Source organism: Chiloscyllium plagiosum, unplaced genomic scaffold, assembly GCF_037043375.1.
Source record: "Chiloscyllium plagiosum isolate Xiang-an unplaced genomic scaffold, Cpla_swu_hap1 HiC_scaffold_28, whole genome shotgun sequence".
NCBI classification, from domain to species: Eukaryota; Metazoa; Chordata; class Chondrichthyes; order Orectolobiformes; family Hemiscylliidae; genus Chiloscyllium; species Chiloscyllium plagiosum.
In genome coordinates this window covers 31,228,491-31,246,841 of record NW_028270166.1, presented here as the reverse complement: position 1 = coordinate 31,246,841, position 18,351 = coordinate 31,228,491, and the positions used below count along the sequence as shown (strand labels likewise).

At 42.6% G+C, this 18,351-nt stretch overlaps 1 protein-coding gene across 1 annotated transcript in view; it reads right to left on the bottom strand.

The window, feature by feature from the left end:
- fbn3 (fibrillin 3) overlaps positions 1 to 18,351 on the bottom strand; it is a 440,729-nt gene that overhangs the window by 189,718 nt on the left and 232,660 nt on the right. The window contains exon 6 of the mRNA XM_087976092.1: positions 11,776 to 11,973. Within this exon, the coding sequence (XP_087832218.1) occupies positions 11,776 to 11,973 (198 nt within the window). The remainder of the gene's footprint in view (positions 1 to 11,775; positions 11,974 to 18,351) is intronic.

Below are 18,351 nucleotides of genomic sequence, written 5' to 3'. Positions count from 1 at the left end.
TGTACACTGACACTGTATTTTCTGTCCCTGGGTACCTGTGTACACTGACTCTGTATTACATGTCCTTGATTACACTTATACACTGACTCTATATTACCAGTCCTTGATTACCCGTGTACACAGACTCTGTATTACCAGTCCCTGATTACCCGTGTACACTGACTCTGTATTTACTCTCCCTGATTAAACATGTATTTTGACACTGTATTTACTGTCTTAGATTACCTGTGCACACTGACTCTGTATTTACTGTCCCTGATTACCCGTGTACACTGACTCTGTATTTCCTGTCCCTGATTACCCATGTACACTGACTCTGTATTTACTGTCCCTGATTAAACGTGCACACTGACACTGTATTTACTGTCCCTGATTACCCGTGTACACTATCTCTGTAATTACTGTCCCTGACTACCCGTGTACACTGACTCTGTATTACCTGTCCCTGATAACCCGTGTACACTGACACTGTATTTTCTGTCCCTGGGTACCCGTGTACACTGACTCTGCATTACATGTCCTTGGTTACCCGTGTACACTGACTCTATATTACCAGTCCTTGATTACCCGTGTACACAGACTCTGTATTTACTGTCCCTGATTACCCGTGTACACTGACACTGTATTTACTGTTCCTGATTAGCCATGTACAGACTCTGCAATTCCTGTCCTTGATTACTCACGTATACTGACTCTGTATTTACTGTCCTGATTACCCGTGTACACTGACTTTGTATTTCCTGTCCCTGATTACCCATGTACACTGACTCTGTATTTACTGTCCCTGATTACCTGTATACACTGACTCTGTATTTACTGTCCCTGATTACTCGTGTACACTGACTATATATCCTGTGCCTGATTACCCATAGACGCTGACACTGTATTACCAGTCCCTGATTACCCATGTACACTGTCTCTGTATTTACTGTCCCTGATTATCCATGTACACTGACACTGTATTTACTGTCTTAGATTACCCGTGTACACTGACTCTGTATTTACTGTCCCTGATTATCCGTGTACACTGACTCGGTATTTATTGTCCCTGATTATCCGTGTACACTGACACTGTATTTACTTTCCCTAATTGCCCGTGTATACTAACTCTGTATTACCTGTCCCTGAATACCCATGTACACAGACTCTGTATTTCTTGTACCTGATTATCCGTGTACACTGACACAGTATTTACTGTCTTTGATTACCCGTGTACACTGACTCTGTATTACCTGTCCCTGAAAACCCGTGTACACTGACACTGTATTTTCCGTCCCTGACTACCCGTGTACACTGACTCTGTATTACATGTCCTTGATTACCCGTGTACACTGACTCTGTATTACCAGTCCCTGATTACCCGTGTACAGACTCTGTATTATCTATCCCTGATTACCCATGTACACAGACTCTGTATTTCTTGTCCTTGATTACCCGTGTACACTGACACTGTATTTACTATCTTTGATTACCCATGTACACTGAATCTGTATTTACTGTCCCTGACTAGCCGTGTACACTGACTCTGTATTACCAGTCCCTGATTACCCGTGTACACTGACTCTGTATTTCCTGTCCCTGTTTAGGCGTGTACGCTGACTCTGTTTTTACTGTCCCTGATTACTCATGTATATTGGCTCTGTATTTCCTGTCCCTGATTTCCGTGTACGCTGATTCTGTATTACCTGTCCCTGATTATCCATCTACACTGACTCTGTATTTCCTGTCCCTGATTACCCGTGTACACTGACTCTGTATTACCTGTCCCTGATTATCCGTCTACACTGATTCTGTATTTACTGTCCTGATTACCCGTGTACACTGAATATGTATTTACTTTATTTCATTACTCATGTACACTGACTCTGTATTTACTGTCCCTGATTACCCGTGTGCGCTGACTCTGTGATTACTGACCCTAATTACCCGTGTACACTGACTCTGTATTACCTATCTCTGATTACCCATGTACACAGACTCTGTATTATCTGTCCCTGATTACCCATGTACACTGACTCTGTATTTACTATCCATGATTACCATTGTACACTTACTCTGTATTTCCTGTCCCTGATTACCCGTGTACACTGACACTGTATTTACTGTCCCTGATTACCCGTGTATACTGACTCTGTATTATCTGTCCCTGATTATCCGTGTACACTGACACTGTATTTACTGTCCCTGATTATCCATGTACACTGACTCTGTATTTACTGTCCCTGATTATCTGTGTACACTGACACTGTATTTACTGCCTTTGCTTACCCGTGTACACTGACTCTGTATTTACTGTCCATGACTACCCGTGTACACTGACTCTGTATTACCTGTCCCTGATTTCCCATGTACACAGACTCTGTATTTCCTGTCCCTGATTATCCATGTTCACTGACACACTATTTACTGTTCCTGATTAGCCGTGTACACTGACTCTATATTACCAGTCCTTGATTACCCATGTACACAGACTCTGTATTTACTGTCCCTGATTGCCCATGTACACTGACTCTTTATTTACTGTCCCTGATTGCCCATGTACACTGACTCTTTATTCACTGTCCCTGATAAACTGTGTACACTGACTCTGTATTCACTGTCCCTGATTACCTGTGTACACTAACTCAGTATTTCCTGTCCCTGATTATCCATGTACACAGACTCTGTCTTTCCTGTCCCTGGTTACCCGTGTACCATGACTCTGTATTTCCTGTGCGTGATTACCCATGTACACAGACTCTGTATTTCATGTCCCTGATTACCTGTGTACACTGACGCTGTATTTCCTGTCCCTGATAACCCGTGTACACTGACACTGTATTTTCTGTCCCTGGGTACCTGTGTACACTGACTCTGTATTACATGTCCTTGATTACACTTATACACTGACTCTATATTACCAGTCCTTGATTACCCGTGTACACAGACTCTGTATTACCAGTCCCTGATTACCCGTGTACACTGACTCTGTATTTACTCTCCCTGATTAAACATGTATTTTGACACTGTATTTACTGTCTTAGATTACCTGTGTACACTGACTCTGTATTTACTGTCCCTGATTACCCGTGTACACTGACTCTGTATTTCCTGTCCCTGATTACCCATGTACACTGACTCTGTATTTACTGTCCCTGATTAAACGTGCACACTGACACTGTATTTACTGTCCCTGATTACCCGTGTACACTATCTCTGTAATTACTGTCCCTGACTACCCGTGTACACTGACTCTGTATTACCTGTCCCTGATAACCCGTGTACACTGACACTGTATTTTCTGTCCCTGGGTACCCGTGTACACTGACTCTGCATTACATGTCCTTGGTTACCCGTGTACACTGACTCTATATTACCAGTCCTTGATTACCCGTGTACACAGACTCTGTATTTACTGTCCCTGATTACCCGTGTACACTGACTCTTTAGTCACTGTCCCTGATTAACTGTGTACACTGACTCTGTATTCACTGTCCCTGATTACCTGTGTACACTAACCAGTATTTCCTGTCCCTGATTATCCATGTACACTCACTCTGTCTTTCCTGTCCCTGGTTACCCGTGTACCATGACTCTGTATTTCCTGTGCGTGATTACCCATGTACACAGACTCTGAATTTCATGTCCCTGATTACCTGTGTACACTGACACTGTATTTACTGTTCCTGATTAGCCATGTACAGACTCTGCAATTCCTGTCCTTGATTACTCACGTATACTGATTCTGTATTTACTGTCCTGATTACCCGTGTACACTGACTCTGTATTTCTTGTCCCTGATTACCCATGTACACTGACTCTGTATTTACTGTCCCTGATTACCTGTATACACTGACTCTGTATTTACTGTCCCTGATTACTCGTGTACACTGACTATATATCCTGTGCCTGATTACCCATATACACTGACACTGTATTACCAGTCCCTGATTACCCATGTACACTGTCTCTGAATTTACTGTCCCTGATTATCCGTGTACAATGACACTGTATTTACTGTCTTTGATTACCCGTGTACACTGACTCTGTATTTACTGTCCCTGATTATCCGTGTACACTGACTCGGTATTTATTGTCCCTGATTATCCGTGTACACTGACACTGTATTTTCTGTCCCTGGGTACCCGTGTACACTGACTCTGCATTACATGTCCTTGATTACCCGTGTACACTGACTCTATATTACCAGTCCTTGATTACCCATGTACACAGACTCTGTATTCACTGTCCCTGATTACCTGTGTACACTAACTCAGTATTTCCTGTCCCTGATTATCCATGTACACAGACTCTGTCTTTCCTGTCCCTGGTTACCCGTGTACCATGACTCTGTATTTCCTGTGTGTGATTACCCATGTACACAGACTCTGTATTTCATGTCCCTGATTACCTGTGTACACTGACGCTGTATTTACTGTTCCTGATTACCCGTGTACACTGACTCTGTATTTCCTGTCCCTGATTACCCATGTACACTGACTCTGTATTTACTCTCCCTGATTACCTGTATACACTGACTCTGTATTTCCTGTCCCTGATTACTTGTGTACACTGACTATATATCCTGTGCCTGATTACCCATATACACTGACACTGTATTACCATTCCCTGATTACCCATGTACACTGTCTCTGTATTTACTGTCCCTGATTATCCGTGTACACTGACAATGTATTTACTTTACTTCATTACTCGTGTACACTGAATCTGTATTTACTGTCCCTGATTACCTGTGCACACTGACTCTGTATTTCGTGTCCCTGATTACCCATGTACGCTGACTCTGTTTTTACTGACCCTAATTACCCGTGTACACTGACTCTGTATTACCAGTCATTGATTACCCAAATACACAGACTCTGTATTTCCTGTCCCTGATTACCTGTGTACACTGACTCTGTATTGACTTTCCCTGATAACCCGTGTACACTAACTCTGTAATTACTGTCTCTGATTATCCGTCTACTCTGATCTTGTATCTACTGTCCCTGATTACCCATGTACACTGACTCTGTATTTCCTGTCCCTGGTTACCTGTGTACACTGACTCTGTATTACTGTCTCTGATTATCCGTCTACACTGAATCTGTATCTACTGTCCCTGATTGCCCATGTACACTGACTCTGTATTTCCTGTCCCTGATAACCCGTGTACACTGACACTGTATTTTCTGTCCCTGGTTACCCGTGTACACTGACTCTGTATTTCCTGTCCCGGTTTAGCTGTGTACGCTGACTCTGTTTTTACTGTCCCTGATTACTCATGTACATTGGCTCTGTATTTCCTGTCCATGATTACCCGTGTACACTGTCTCTGTACTTACTGTATCTGATTATCCGTGTACGCTTACTCTGTATTTACTGTTCTGATTACCCGTGTAAACTGACTCTGTATTTCCTGTCCCTGATTACCCGCCTACACTGACTCTGTATTTCCTGTCCATGATTACCCGTGTTCACTGACTCTGTATTTACTCTCCCTGATTAAACATGTATTTTGACACTGTATTTACTGTCTTAGATTACCTGTGTACACTGACTCTGTATTTACTGTTCTGATTACCCGTGTACACTGACTCTGTATTTCCTGTCCCTGATTACCCGCCTACACTGACTCTGTATTTCCTGTCCATGATTACCAGTGTACACTGCCTCTGTATTTACTTTACTTCATTACTCGTGTACACTGCCTCTGTATTTACTGTCGGTGATGACCCATGTACATTGACTCTGTATTACCTGTCCCTGATTACCCGTGCACACTGACTCCGTATTTCCTGTCTTTCATTACCCGTGTACACTGACTCTGTATTTACTGTCCTTGATTACCTGTTTATACTGTCTCTGTATTTCCTGTCCCTGATTACCCGTGTACACTGACTCTGTATTACCAGTCCCTGATTACCCGTGTACACTGACTCTGTCTTACCTGTCCCTGATTACCCATGTACACTGACTCTGTATTTACTGTCCTTGATTACCTGTATATACTGTCTCTGTATTTCCTGTCCCTGATTACCCGTCTACACTGACTCTGTATTACCAATCGTTGATTACCCATGTACACAGACTCTGTATTAGCTATCCCTGATTACCCATGTACACAGACTCTGTATTTCCTGTCCCTGATTACCCATGTACACTGACACTGTATTTACTGTCCCTGATTATCCATGTACACTGACTCTGTATTTCCTGTCCCTGATTATCTGTGTACACTGACACTGTATTTACTGCCTTTGATTACCCGTGTACACTGACTCTGTATTTACTGTCCCTGATTATCCATGTACACTGACTCTGTATTACCTGTCCCTGATTTCCCATGTACACAGACTCTGTATTTCCTGTCCCTGATTATCCATGTTCACTGACACACTATTTACTGTTCCTGATTAGCCGTGTACACTGACTCTGTATTTCCTGTCCCTGATTACCTGTGTACACTGACACTGTATTTACTGTTCCGGATTTGCCGTGTACACTGACATTATATTTACTGTCCCTGATTACCCTTGTACACTGACAATGTATTTACTGTCCCTGATTATCCATGTACACTGACACTGTATTTACTGTCTTTGATTACAAGTGTACACTGACTCTGTATTCCTGAAGAAGGGCTTATGCCCGAAACGTCGATTCTCCTGTTCCCTGGATGCTGCCTGACCTGCTGCGCTTTTCCAGCAACACATTTTCAGCTCTGTATTTACTGTCCCTGCTGACTCGTGTACACTTACTCTGTATTACCAGTACCTGATTACCTGTGTACACTGACTCTGTATTGACTTTCCCTGATAACCCGTGTGCACTAACTCTGTAATTACTGTCTCTGATTATCCGTCTACACTGACTCTGTATCTACTGTCCCTGATTGCCCATGTACATTGACTCTGTATGTCCTGTCCCTGATAACCCGTGTACACTGACACTCTATTTTCTGTCCCTGGTTACCCGTGTACACTGACTCTGTGTTACATGTCCTTGATTACCCGTGTTCACTGACTCAGTATTTCCTGTCCCTGTTTAGCCGTGTACGCTGACTCTGTTTTTACTGTCCCTGATTACTCATATACATTGGCTCTGTATTTCCTATCCCTGATTACCGTGTACGCTGATTCTGTATTACCTGTCTCTGATTATCCGTCTACACTGACTCTGTATTTCCTGTCCCTGATTACTCGTGTACACTGACTCTGTATTACCTGTCCCTGATTATCCGTCTACACTGACTCTGTATTTACTGTCCCTGATTACTCGTGTACACTGACTCTGTATTTCCTGTCCCTGATTACCCGTGTTCACTGAATCTGTATTTACTTTACTTCATTACTCGTGTACACTGAATCTGTATTACATGTCCTTCATTACCCATGTACACTGACTCTGTATTACATGTCCTTGATTACCCGTGTACACTGACTCTGTATTTCCTGTCCCTGTTTAGCCGTGTACGCTGACTCTGTTTTTACTGTCCCTGATTACTTGTGTACATTGGCTCTGTATTTCCTGTCCATGATTACCCGTGTACACTGTGTTTGCACTTACTGTCTCTGATTACCCGTGTACGCTGACTCTGTATTTATTGTCCTGATTACCCGTGTACACTGACTCTGTATTTACTGTCCCTGATTACTCGTGTCCACTGACTCTGTATTTCCTGTCCCTGATTACCCGCCTACACTGACTCTGTATTTCCTGTCCATGATTACCAGTGTACACTGCCTCTGTATTTACTTTACTTCATTACTCGTGTACACTGCCTCTGTATTTACTGTCGGTGATGACCCGTGTACATTGACTCTGTCTTACCTGTCCCTGATTACCCGTGTACACTGACTCTGTATTTCCTGTCCCTGATTACCCGTGTACACTGACTCTGTATTTACTGTCCCTGATTACCCATGTACACTGACTCTGTATTTCCTGTCACTGATTACCCGTGTACACTGACAATGTATTTACTGATCCTGATTATCCGTCTACACTGTCTCTGTATTTCCTGTCACTGATTACCCTTGTACACTGAAACTGTATTTACTTTACTTCATTACTCGTGTACACTTAATCTGTATTTACTTTAGTTCATTACTTTGTACACTGACTCTGTATTTCCTGTGAGGGGAAAGTGAGGTCTGCAGATGCTGGAGATCAGAGCTGGAAATGTGTTGCTGGAAAAGCGCAGCAGGTCAGGCAGCATCCAGGGAACAGGAGAATCGACGTTTCGGGCATACCCGTGTACATTGACTCTGTATTTCCTGTCCCTGATTACCCACGTACACAGACTCTGTATTTCCTGAAGAAGGGCTTATGCCCGAAACGTCGATTCTCCTGTTCCCTGGATGCTGCCTGACCTGCTGCGCTTTTCCAGCAACACATTTCCAGCTCTGTATTTCCTGTCCCTGATTACCCGTATACACTGACTCTGTCTTTACTGTTACTGATTACCTGTGCACACTAACTCTGTATTTCCTGTCCCTGATTACCCATGTACGCTGACTCTGTTTTTACTGACCCTAATTACCCGTGTACACTTTCTCTGTATTACCAGTCATTGTTTACCCATGTACACAGACTCTCTATTTCCTGTCCCTGATTACCCGTGTACACTGAATCTGTATTGACTTTCCCTGATAACCCGTGTACACTAACTCTGTAATTACTGTCTCTGATTATCCGTCTACACTGACTCTGTATCTCCTGTCCCTGATTACCCATGTACATTGACTCTGTATTTCCTGTCCCTGACAAGCCGTGTACACTGACACTGTATTTTCTGTCCCTGGTTACCCGTGTACACTGACTCTGTATTTCCTGTCACTGATTACCCGTGTACACTGACAATGTATTTACTGATCCTGATTATCCGTCTACACTGTCTCTGTATTTCCTGTCACTGATTACCCTTGTACACTGAAACTGTATTTACTTTACTTCATTACTCGTGTACACTTAATCTGTATTTACTTTAGTTCATTACTTGTGTACACTGACTCTGTATTTCCTGTGAGGGGAAAGTGAGGTCTGCAGATGCTGGAGATCAGAGCTGGAAATGTGTTGCTGGAAAAGCGCAGCAGGTCAGGCAGCATCCAGGGAACAGGAGAATCGACGTTTCGGGCATACCCGTGTACATTGACTCTGTATTTCCTGTCCCTGATTACCCACGTACACAGACTCTGTATTTCCTGAAGAAGGGCTTATGCCCGAAACGTCGATTCTCCTGTTCCCTGGATGCTGCCTGACCTGCTGCGCTTTTCCAGCAACACATTTCCAGCTCTGTATTTCCTGTCCCTGATTACCCGTATACACTGACTCTGTCTTTACTGTTACTGATTACCTGTGCACACTAACTCTGTATTTCCTGTCCCTGATTACCCATGTACGCTGACTCTGTTTTTACCGACCCTAATTACCCGTGTACACTTACTCTGTATTACCAGTCATTGTTTACCCATGTACACAGACTCTCTATTTCCTGTCCCTGATTACCCGTGTACACTGAATCTGTATTGACTTTCCCTGATAACCCGTGTACACTAACTCTGTAATTACTGTCTCTGATTATCCGTCTACACTGACTCTGTATCTCCTGTCCCTGATTACCCATGTACATTGACTCTGTATTTCCTGTCCCTGACAAGCCGTGTACACCGACACTGTATTTTCTGTCCCTGGTTACCCGTGTACACTGACTCTGTATTACATGTCCTTGATTACCCGTGTTCACTGACTCTGTATTACATGTCCTTGTTTAGCTGTGTTCGCTGGCTCTGTATTTCCTGTCCATAATTACCCGTGTACACTGTCTCTGTACTTACTGTCTCTGATTACCCTCGTATACTGACTCTGTATTTACTGTACTGATTACCCGTGTATGCTGACTCTGTATTTACTGTCCTGATTACCCGTGTACACTGACTCTGTATTTCCTGTACCTCATTACCCGTGTTCACTGACTCTGTATTCACTGTCCCTGATTACCCGTGTACACTGACTCTGTATTTCCTGTCCCTGATTACTCGTGTACACTGACTCTGTATTTCCTGTCCCTGATTACCCGTGTACACTGACACTGTATTTACTGTCCCTGATAACCCCGATACACTAACTGTGTATTTACTGTCTCTGATCGAGTACACTGCCTCTGTATTTCCTGACCCTCATTACCCGTGTACACTGACACTGTATTTACAGTCCCTGATAACTCGTATACACTAACTCTGTATTTACTGTCTCTGAGTATTTGAGTATACTGACTCTGTATTAACTGTCCCTGATTACCCGTGTACACTGACACTGTATTTACTGTCCCTGACTACCCGTGTACACTGACTCTGTATTTCCTGTCCCTGATTACTCATGTGCACTGACTCTGTATTTCCTGTCCCTGATTACCCGTGTACACTGACTCTGTATTACCTGTCCCTGATTATCCGTGCACACTGACTTTGTATTTACTGTCCATTATTATCCGTGTACACAGTCTTTGTATTTCCTGTCCCTGATTATCCGTGTACACTGACTCAGTATTTGCTGTCCCTGAACACCCGTGTACACTGACTCTGTATTTCCTGTCCCTCATTATCCGTGTACACTGACTCTGTATTCATTGTCCTTGATTACCTGTATCTCCTGACTCTGTATTTCCTGTCCCTGATTACCCGTGTACACTGACACTTTATTTACTGTCCCTGATAACCAGTATACACTAACTCTGTATTTACTGTCTCTGAGTATTCGAGTACACTGACTCTGTATTTACTAACCCTGATTACCCGTGTGCACTGACTCTATTAACTGTCCCTGATTACCTGTGTACGCTGACTCTGTATTAACTGTCCCTGATTACCTGTATATACTGACTCGGTATTTCCTGTCCCTGATTACCCGTGTACACTGACTCTGTGTTACCAGTCCCTGATTGCCCATGTATACTATCTCTGTATTTACTGTCCCTGACAACCCGTGTATACTGACTCTGTATTTCCTGTCCCTAATTACCCGTGTACATTGACCCTGCATTTCCTGTCCCTGATGAAGTGTGTACACTAACTCTGTATTTACTGTACCTGATTACCTGTGTACACTGACTCTGTATTACCTGTCACTGATTACTCGTGTACACTGAATCTGTATTTACTTTACTTCATTACTCGTGCACACTGACTCTGTATTTACTGTCCCTGATAACCCGTGTACATTGACTCTGGCTATATTCTCCCTGATAACCCGTATACACTAACTCTGTATTTACTGTTTTTGATTACCCATGTACACTGACTCTGTATTTCCTGTCCCTGATTACCCGTGTACGCTGACTCTGTATTACCTGTCCCTGATTACCCATGTACACTGACTCTGTATTTACTGTACCTGATTACCTGTGTACACTGACTCTGTATTTCCTGTCCCTTATTACCCGTGTACACTGACTCTGTATTCACTGTCCTTGATTATTTGTATATGCTGACTCGGTATGTCCTGTCCCTGATTACCCATGTACACTGACTCTGTATTACCAGTCTCTGATTACCCATGTACACTATCTCTGTATTTACTGGTCCACCCTGTGCACAGGGTTTCCAATGATAGCCGCATCAGGCAGAGAAAAGGCATGATCTCTTTGGTCACACCTTCTTGCAGTGGGATTGTGAACCTTTCAAGTGAACCCATCGAGATAAGCTCAGAGAGAAAGGGAGGACCGAGTTTGGGCAAGAAACCAACAATAACAGAAAACAATCGCAGAAAGAAAGTTCAATAAACGACGGTTCTCACCTTGACAAGCACCACTGCGAATGTTGGGGATGAAACCACGGCGACAGGGATGAGGCTGAGCCGGACACATCTCACATGGATGACCCCATGCCCGACCAATGGTGGCACAGCAGAGAGTTTTGGTACAGACAATGCCACTCAGTTGTCCTTGGCACATTTGATTATTGACTTGAGTGAAGCATGGTCCAGTCCGGTAATCTGTAGAAGAGAACGAATCTGGTTAGTTATCACTACTCACTGGTCCCAGCAGAGTACGCAACATCGTTTAATTATGCTCCCCAAGTTAAATAATTGAATGCTGATTTTCAGGGTTGGCATTGTTTGTCAGAGCCCTGCCAACTACGATGAAATTCCAGTTGAATATTATGGACTGTAACAACTACATCCATCGGTAGTTAGATTTTTGATAGACAAGAGAATCAAGGGTTATGGAGATCAGGCAGAATAAGGTCGTAAGCAGGTCAGCCACAATCTTCTCTAATGGTGGATCAGAGCTGAGGAGCCAGATGACCTAATCTTGCTCCTAATGTATCATTCGGGCTTAAGCTCCCACCAATAATATAAACACAGATATCCTCTGTGAGGTTTTTAAACAGAGGCTTCATCCTACTGAAGATTGTGGGCTCCAAATGACATCACTCATTGACTCAAAGAGTCAGAGTCATACAGCACAGAAACAGACCCTTCGGCCCAACTCTTCCATGCTGACCATTCAGGTTTCCTAAACTGAATGCCATTTGCCAGCACTTGGCCCATATCCCTCCAGATGCCTTTTAAAGGCTGTAATTGTACCAGCTTCCACCACTTCCTCTGGTAGCTCATTCCATACACGCACCACCCTCTGCGTGAAAAAAGTTGCCCCTTGGGTCCCTTTTAAATCTTTCCCTTCTCACCTTAAACTTATGCCCTCTAGTCTCTCCAGCCTAATTGATATATTGTAAAATGTCAATTGGTCTGTTATTTTAGCAGAAGGTACAGCTGTGTTAAAATGCACCAGAGACAGTCACCACTGGCATTGCATTCAGTTACATCTCATCGTTCATTTGGTTAAATTAACTCCAATAACATATTGGGTAACTGACAGGAAATTAAATAGATGCAAAATTATCTCAGTACTTCTCCATGAATCTTTCATAGCCCACACACCCAGAGTAGATTTATCATGAAGCTTAGTTTTAATGTGCCTCAATAAAAATTTTATGTAAACACAATGTGGCAAACATATCACTCGTTTCAGGTGAAATTTTATAACCCAAACAAATTCACAATCAATTAACTAACTAATCCCTGACAATGTGGGACATGATTGAGAGACACACACACACGCGTCAAATACAGCAAGACAGCTGAACTGTGTTCAGTGATCTGCTTTACAAAGCATTATCACAGCGTAAATTAAATAAATTCCCCATTTGCTGCATTGTGTCTTACATTTAGGCGAGAAAATCACTTCTTTGCAGTAAAGTACTGAAACTCTTTTAACATCAGAAATGGTTCCATCACCTTAGCAACAACACTCACTCTGAGGAAGGGTTACTGGACCTGAAACATAAACTATGCATTATCTCCATTGATGCTGCTAGACCTGTTGAGTTTCTCCAGGAATTTCTGTTTTTGTTTCAGGTTTCCAGCATCCACAGTTTTTTGTTTCATATTATTTTATTGCTTGAAAGTCATGATTGAACCAGTTAACATTAGTTTTGATATTCAGCATGCAGTGTTTAGGGTTCTTATGGAATCTACTTTGGAAGCTGTTATAGAATGAATCCAGATTTAACGACTGAGGAACTGAATTCAGGCTCATGTGTCTCAGCTAGGCTTTGATGTTAGACAGTGGAGTGGAAGCTGCCCGTCATGAAGGGCAGCCTTTATACAAAATGTTCGGTTAACATACTAACTACGTTGGGATCATTATAATTGGAATGAAGAGAAAGTGCAAACACAAAGTTGAACCATAGAGAAAGATGTAGGATGGAGTAGTTGAATAATGGATGAAGGTCTTCAGCCATGGGGATAAAAAGAGATGAAGATCCAAAAAAAATTAATGGATGAAAATCTGCAAAGTTTAGGAGATGCAGATTCTGATTGTGGAGCTGGATGCAATGCCAAGGATGATGGGAGAAAGTGAGGACTGCAGGTGCTGAGAATCAGAGTCGGAAAGTGTAGCACTGGAATGGCCCAGCAGGTCAGGCAGCATCCAAGCAGCAGGAGAATTGACATTTCTAGTGTAAGGTCTTCATCAGAAATGTGATTCCTGATGAATGGCTTATGCTTGAAACATTGACTCTCCTGCTCCTCAGATGCTGCCTGACCTGCTGGGCCATTCCAGTGCTACACTTTTTGTCTCCGAAGGAGTCAAAAATGCATAAGGATGAGGACATTGAAGGTGTTAAGGGATGTGGACCCTGGCTTGGTAAGGGATGAGATCAAGAGATGACTGGAGTCACATGTGGGTCAGACCAGGTAAAGATGGCAGTTTTCTTCCCTAATGGACATTAATGAACCAGATGAGTTTTTTCTGCCAACTGACAATTGGTTGAAGTGATTCTTCTTCCAAGGGAAGGGGATGGTAAAGTTAGTCTTTTTGGAGAAAAGTCCAGAAGTCTCTGCAGAGAAAGAGAGCGCAAAAGGTGATGTGTTGTTATAACTAGTACTGTGTATCACTGTTACAGTTTACATAACTACCTGGAATTTCATTAACTGGTTGAAAACTATCAGGGCTTGTGTGAGTGTTCACACAGTCATGATCAGACATGACCTGGTAGCAACTTCCTTCTCTTCACCACCATTGTGACCCACCTTTCCATCTCCTGAGCACACAAGCAGCTCCCAGTTGTTCATCCAGACCGTTTGTTTGATAACTGATGGCTTGGTAGTGGACTCCCCAACAACCTGAAATTTGCTCCATCAGCTTTGAGAAACATCTGACCCGATGACAGAAAGCAGACAAAGTACAAATGACACTCTGTCCTCTCGTTATTATCCCTCACAAGTGAAGAGCATCTCTACTGGGTGAGGTGCCAGAGACCCTCCACAATCCCATCAGGAACCTGTCTCCTCAGGACAGTAGGGAAATAGCAAAAGAGATTGCTCTCCGAATGTCTGATGATATCAAATGAGACAAACAGCAGCTGTACCTTGGTGAAGTTGGTGATATGTGCACAATCTCTACTGCAACTTAATAATGTCCAACATTAGAACCCTTTTAATTATAGGACCACGTGCACAAAGATTTATTTTCAATATCAGTTAGTTACTTGATCAAGTCCTTTTAAACTTAAGAGGACTTTTGACCAGATACATAAAGAAAAGGTATTCCACTGCATAATGAATTTCCAGATCACCACTGAAAGATCAGACAGGGTGATTAAAATACTGTTTTTTTCAGTAAAACTGTCAGGCTACGGAAATCTCTGCCAGAAACAGATGCTGGGATCCAAATCCATGATGGCTTTTAAAAGAATGGAGCACAAATCCATACAAGACGATGCAGTGGCTCAATGGTTAGCATTGCTGCCTCACAGCACCAGGGACCCAGGTTCAATTCCACCTGAGGGTGATTGTGTGGAGTTTGCGCATTCTCCCCGTGTCTGTGTGGGTTTCCTCCCACAATGATGTGAGATTAGGTGGATTGTCCATAGATGTGTAGGCTAGCTTCTCTTGCCATGAGAAGGGTAGGGTAGGAGAAGGATTTGCGTGGAATGCTGTGTGGAGTGGATGGGCTGAATGGCCTGCTCCACACTGTATAGAGATTCTAAGGACCTGATTGATTCAATGAGGACCAAGGTGTCATTGAAATCTATGTTCCAACAACAATACAACTCTTCAAATGGTAAGGAGCCCTCTTTACAGCTCACCAACTTGTGCTAATCTTCACACTTGGGAATGACGTATGAGAACAGTCAATGTTAACACCTTTCAACAACTGAAAATTCCTTTTTTGGAAAACTTCAACCCTGGAATGCAACTCTCCAAAGTCTTGTAGACCCTCTGTGATTTGGACATCTGGAATCTATCAATCGTCTGGAATCCTAGAAGTTTGCTCCCCCCGAGGCAGGGCTACAACATATACACAGATGTCTGACTCTTTCTCAGGAACAGCCACCTTCAACTGAAGTTATTTGTTTATTTTACTTAACGGGATCCTGACTTCAAATTCCTTTATTAGTCTTTGATTGAAGGACTTGGAACACTGAGTTTCCTTACAGGCCCCATGTATTGTCTCTTTTTTAAAATGGCTGAGAACACATATTTATAATGGTAACTTATACCAGCTCCAAATTCCTGACAAATCTTAGTTCCAATCTATATTTCACCCACAGACACAAGTAGCGATAAAAATCACTCTCAGCATCTTCCATAATCTTTCTCCAATGAAGGAAACAATACCGTGTCCTCACACTCACGTGTTAATCTCATGTACTGCCATCCAATTCCTGAATTTTATTGATTCACATTTCTGGCTGTCCCTTCACACATCGAACTCCAAAGACAAGCCTTCCCAAAGTGGGAGTCGGGTCCTCAAAACCGGGTCATGAGCAGAAATCTTGGGGTCAACAGGTCTCAGGCAGCACTGAACCCACTTCCTGAAAATACTAAGTGCTGGGGATCACAGCGGGTCATGCAGCAGGCATGGAGAGAAAGCAAGCTAACGTTTCGAGTCTAGACGACTCCTCATCAGAGCTCTGGAAGACTCTGCAAGAGTCATCTCGAGTTGAAGAGTTAGCTTGCTGTCTCTCCAAGGAAGCTGCCTGACCCACCGTGATCATTTTCTGTACAGATTCCAGCATCTGCAGTAATTTACTCCTGATCCCCTCCTCTTCCACTCCTCAACTGTTCCCCTCGGTCCTGTCACGCTACTCAAAAAGCGGGCCACAAAATTTCCCAAACCTCAAATTTTAATCACAATGGTCATAAAGTTGGGAAGCATTGCCATAAAGTCTGGAATCCCCAAACTCAGTCTCGCAATCTCTCACCCTCCTTTATCCCAAACCTTTGAATATAACTCTTGTAGAGAATTTTTATTCACTTTACATCGTGCATCTTCACAGCACCCCAAGGTATGTTTATACAATTGAAGGCACCACATTAATATAAGATGTTGTTGTATTAATGTGCTATTTGTAAAGGTGAGTTTCCTTAAGCATTCAGAGGTTTCTGTGATGTTATTTGAATGCCTATTTAGTTTTCCTATAATACAGGGTTGAATGGTAGTTCCATTTTTAATAGGGAAGGATGGGCTTGTTGGGCCTGCTCACATTGAGCTCAGCAGGTCAATGTGAAGTCATTAATTTTCGCAAAGCTACGCTGCCAATAAAAGGGTTGCATTTCATGGAATTTACGACTTCTGGCAGATTCTCACTCATAACGAAATTCACAATGAATCATGCCATGATGTCACCAGCGTGGTATTCAAACACAGCATTCTCCTTGTTGAACAAAATCACATAAAATGTATCGCATTGAAATAAATTCCCATTGTTATACAATAACTCTTTAAATGCTGATAAAAAAGATAGCCCTTATTAAACCATAAGATTCCAAAATTTGATATTCAAGCATTTTTTTAACCCCTGGATTAGGGTGAAGGACCCACTGCACTTTTTCATGCTGAAAATGTTAGCAGCAACTCAAGGAAATCAGTCTTTTCTGCATCAGAATCTAAATTCCATAAGGACCTTAATGGTCAATCAAAATGAATCAATTTACTATTTTAAATATGCATTGTGTCACTCTCCCTAACGTACCCAGGTGCACGCAAGCAGTCACACGCCAACTGCTTCCCTAATTTGCTCGAACCACTGTTTCTCATTTTAGTTCCATTAAAGACGAGTTCAAAGTGTTTTCTTTTCCTCATTCTTGGAACAGGAAATTATTGGAAGGCCATTAGGACTAGGAACCTTGCCCTGTGAAAGGAGGACCATATATTAAGCTGTGACCCCTATCCCAGAAATCGTTTTATAAAGTCAATGTTCACCCGATTCAGAACACCAATCCCATGTAGAGACGGCTTCACTGCATCCAGTTATTCTTTCCAGCACAGAATAATTTCCAAAACATCGAGCAAGATATTAATATTAAGATCTGATTTACTTCCATTTTTCAGCAATTCATTCTTTACATTTTCACCGGGCTGCAGATGAACTATAACTTCTAGTTTTCCATGAGAAAGTTGCTTTCTTGGTTTCACAATTCAATTAGATCAAAGAGGCTGCTCGCAACTTCCATATATGGTCACTTTGACAATGTAACGGTCACACCCAGCCTCGTCACTCATTTAACACAGAGGAGTCCATTCATCCCTATAGCTCCTCTTTGAAGAAGCGATCCAATTAGCCTTATGATCGTACCCTTTCTGTGTTGCTCAATATAGCCCTGCATATTGCATCTGGTTCTTTTGCCTTATGTAATGTTTTCTTTCATTGCTGAACCCCCTACAATTGGAAGCATTTTCTTTTTACTTACTGTCTGAAAAGTCTTAATCATTTTAAACAAAAATTTCCCAAACATTAAAGAGGATCAATTGTTCCCCTAATCCTTCCAGCCCCAGCCTGACACCCTCCCAGCCACAGCCCT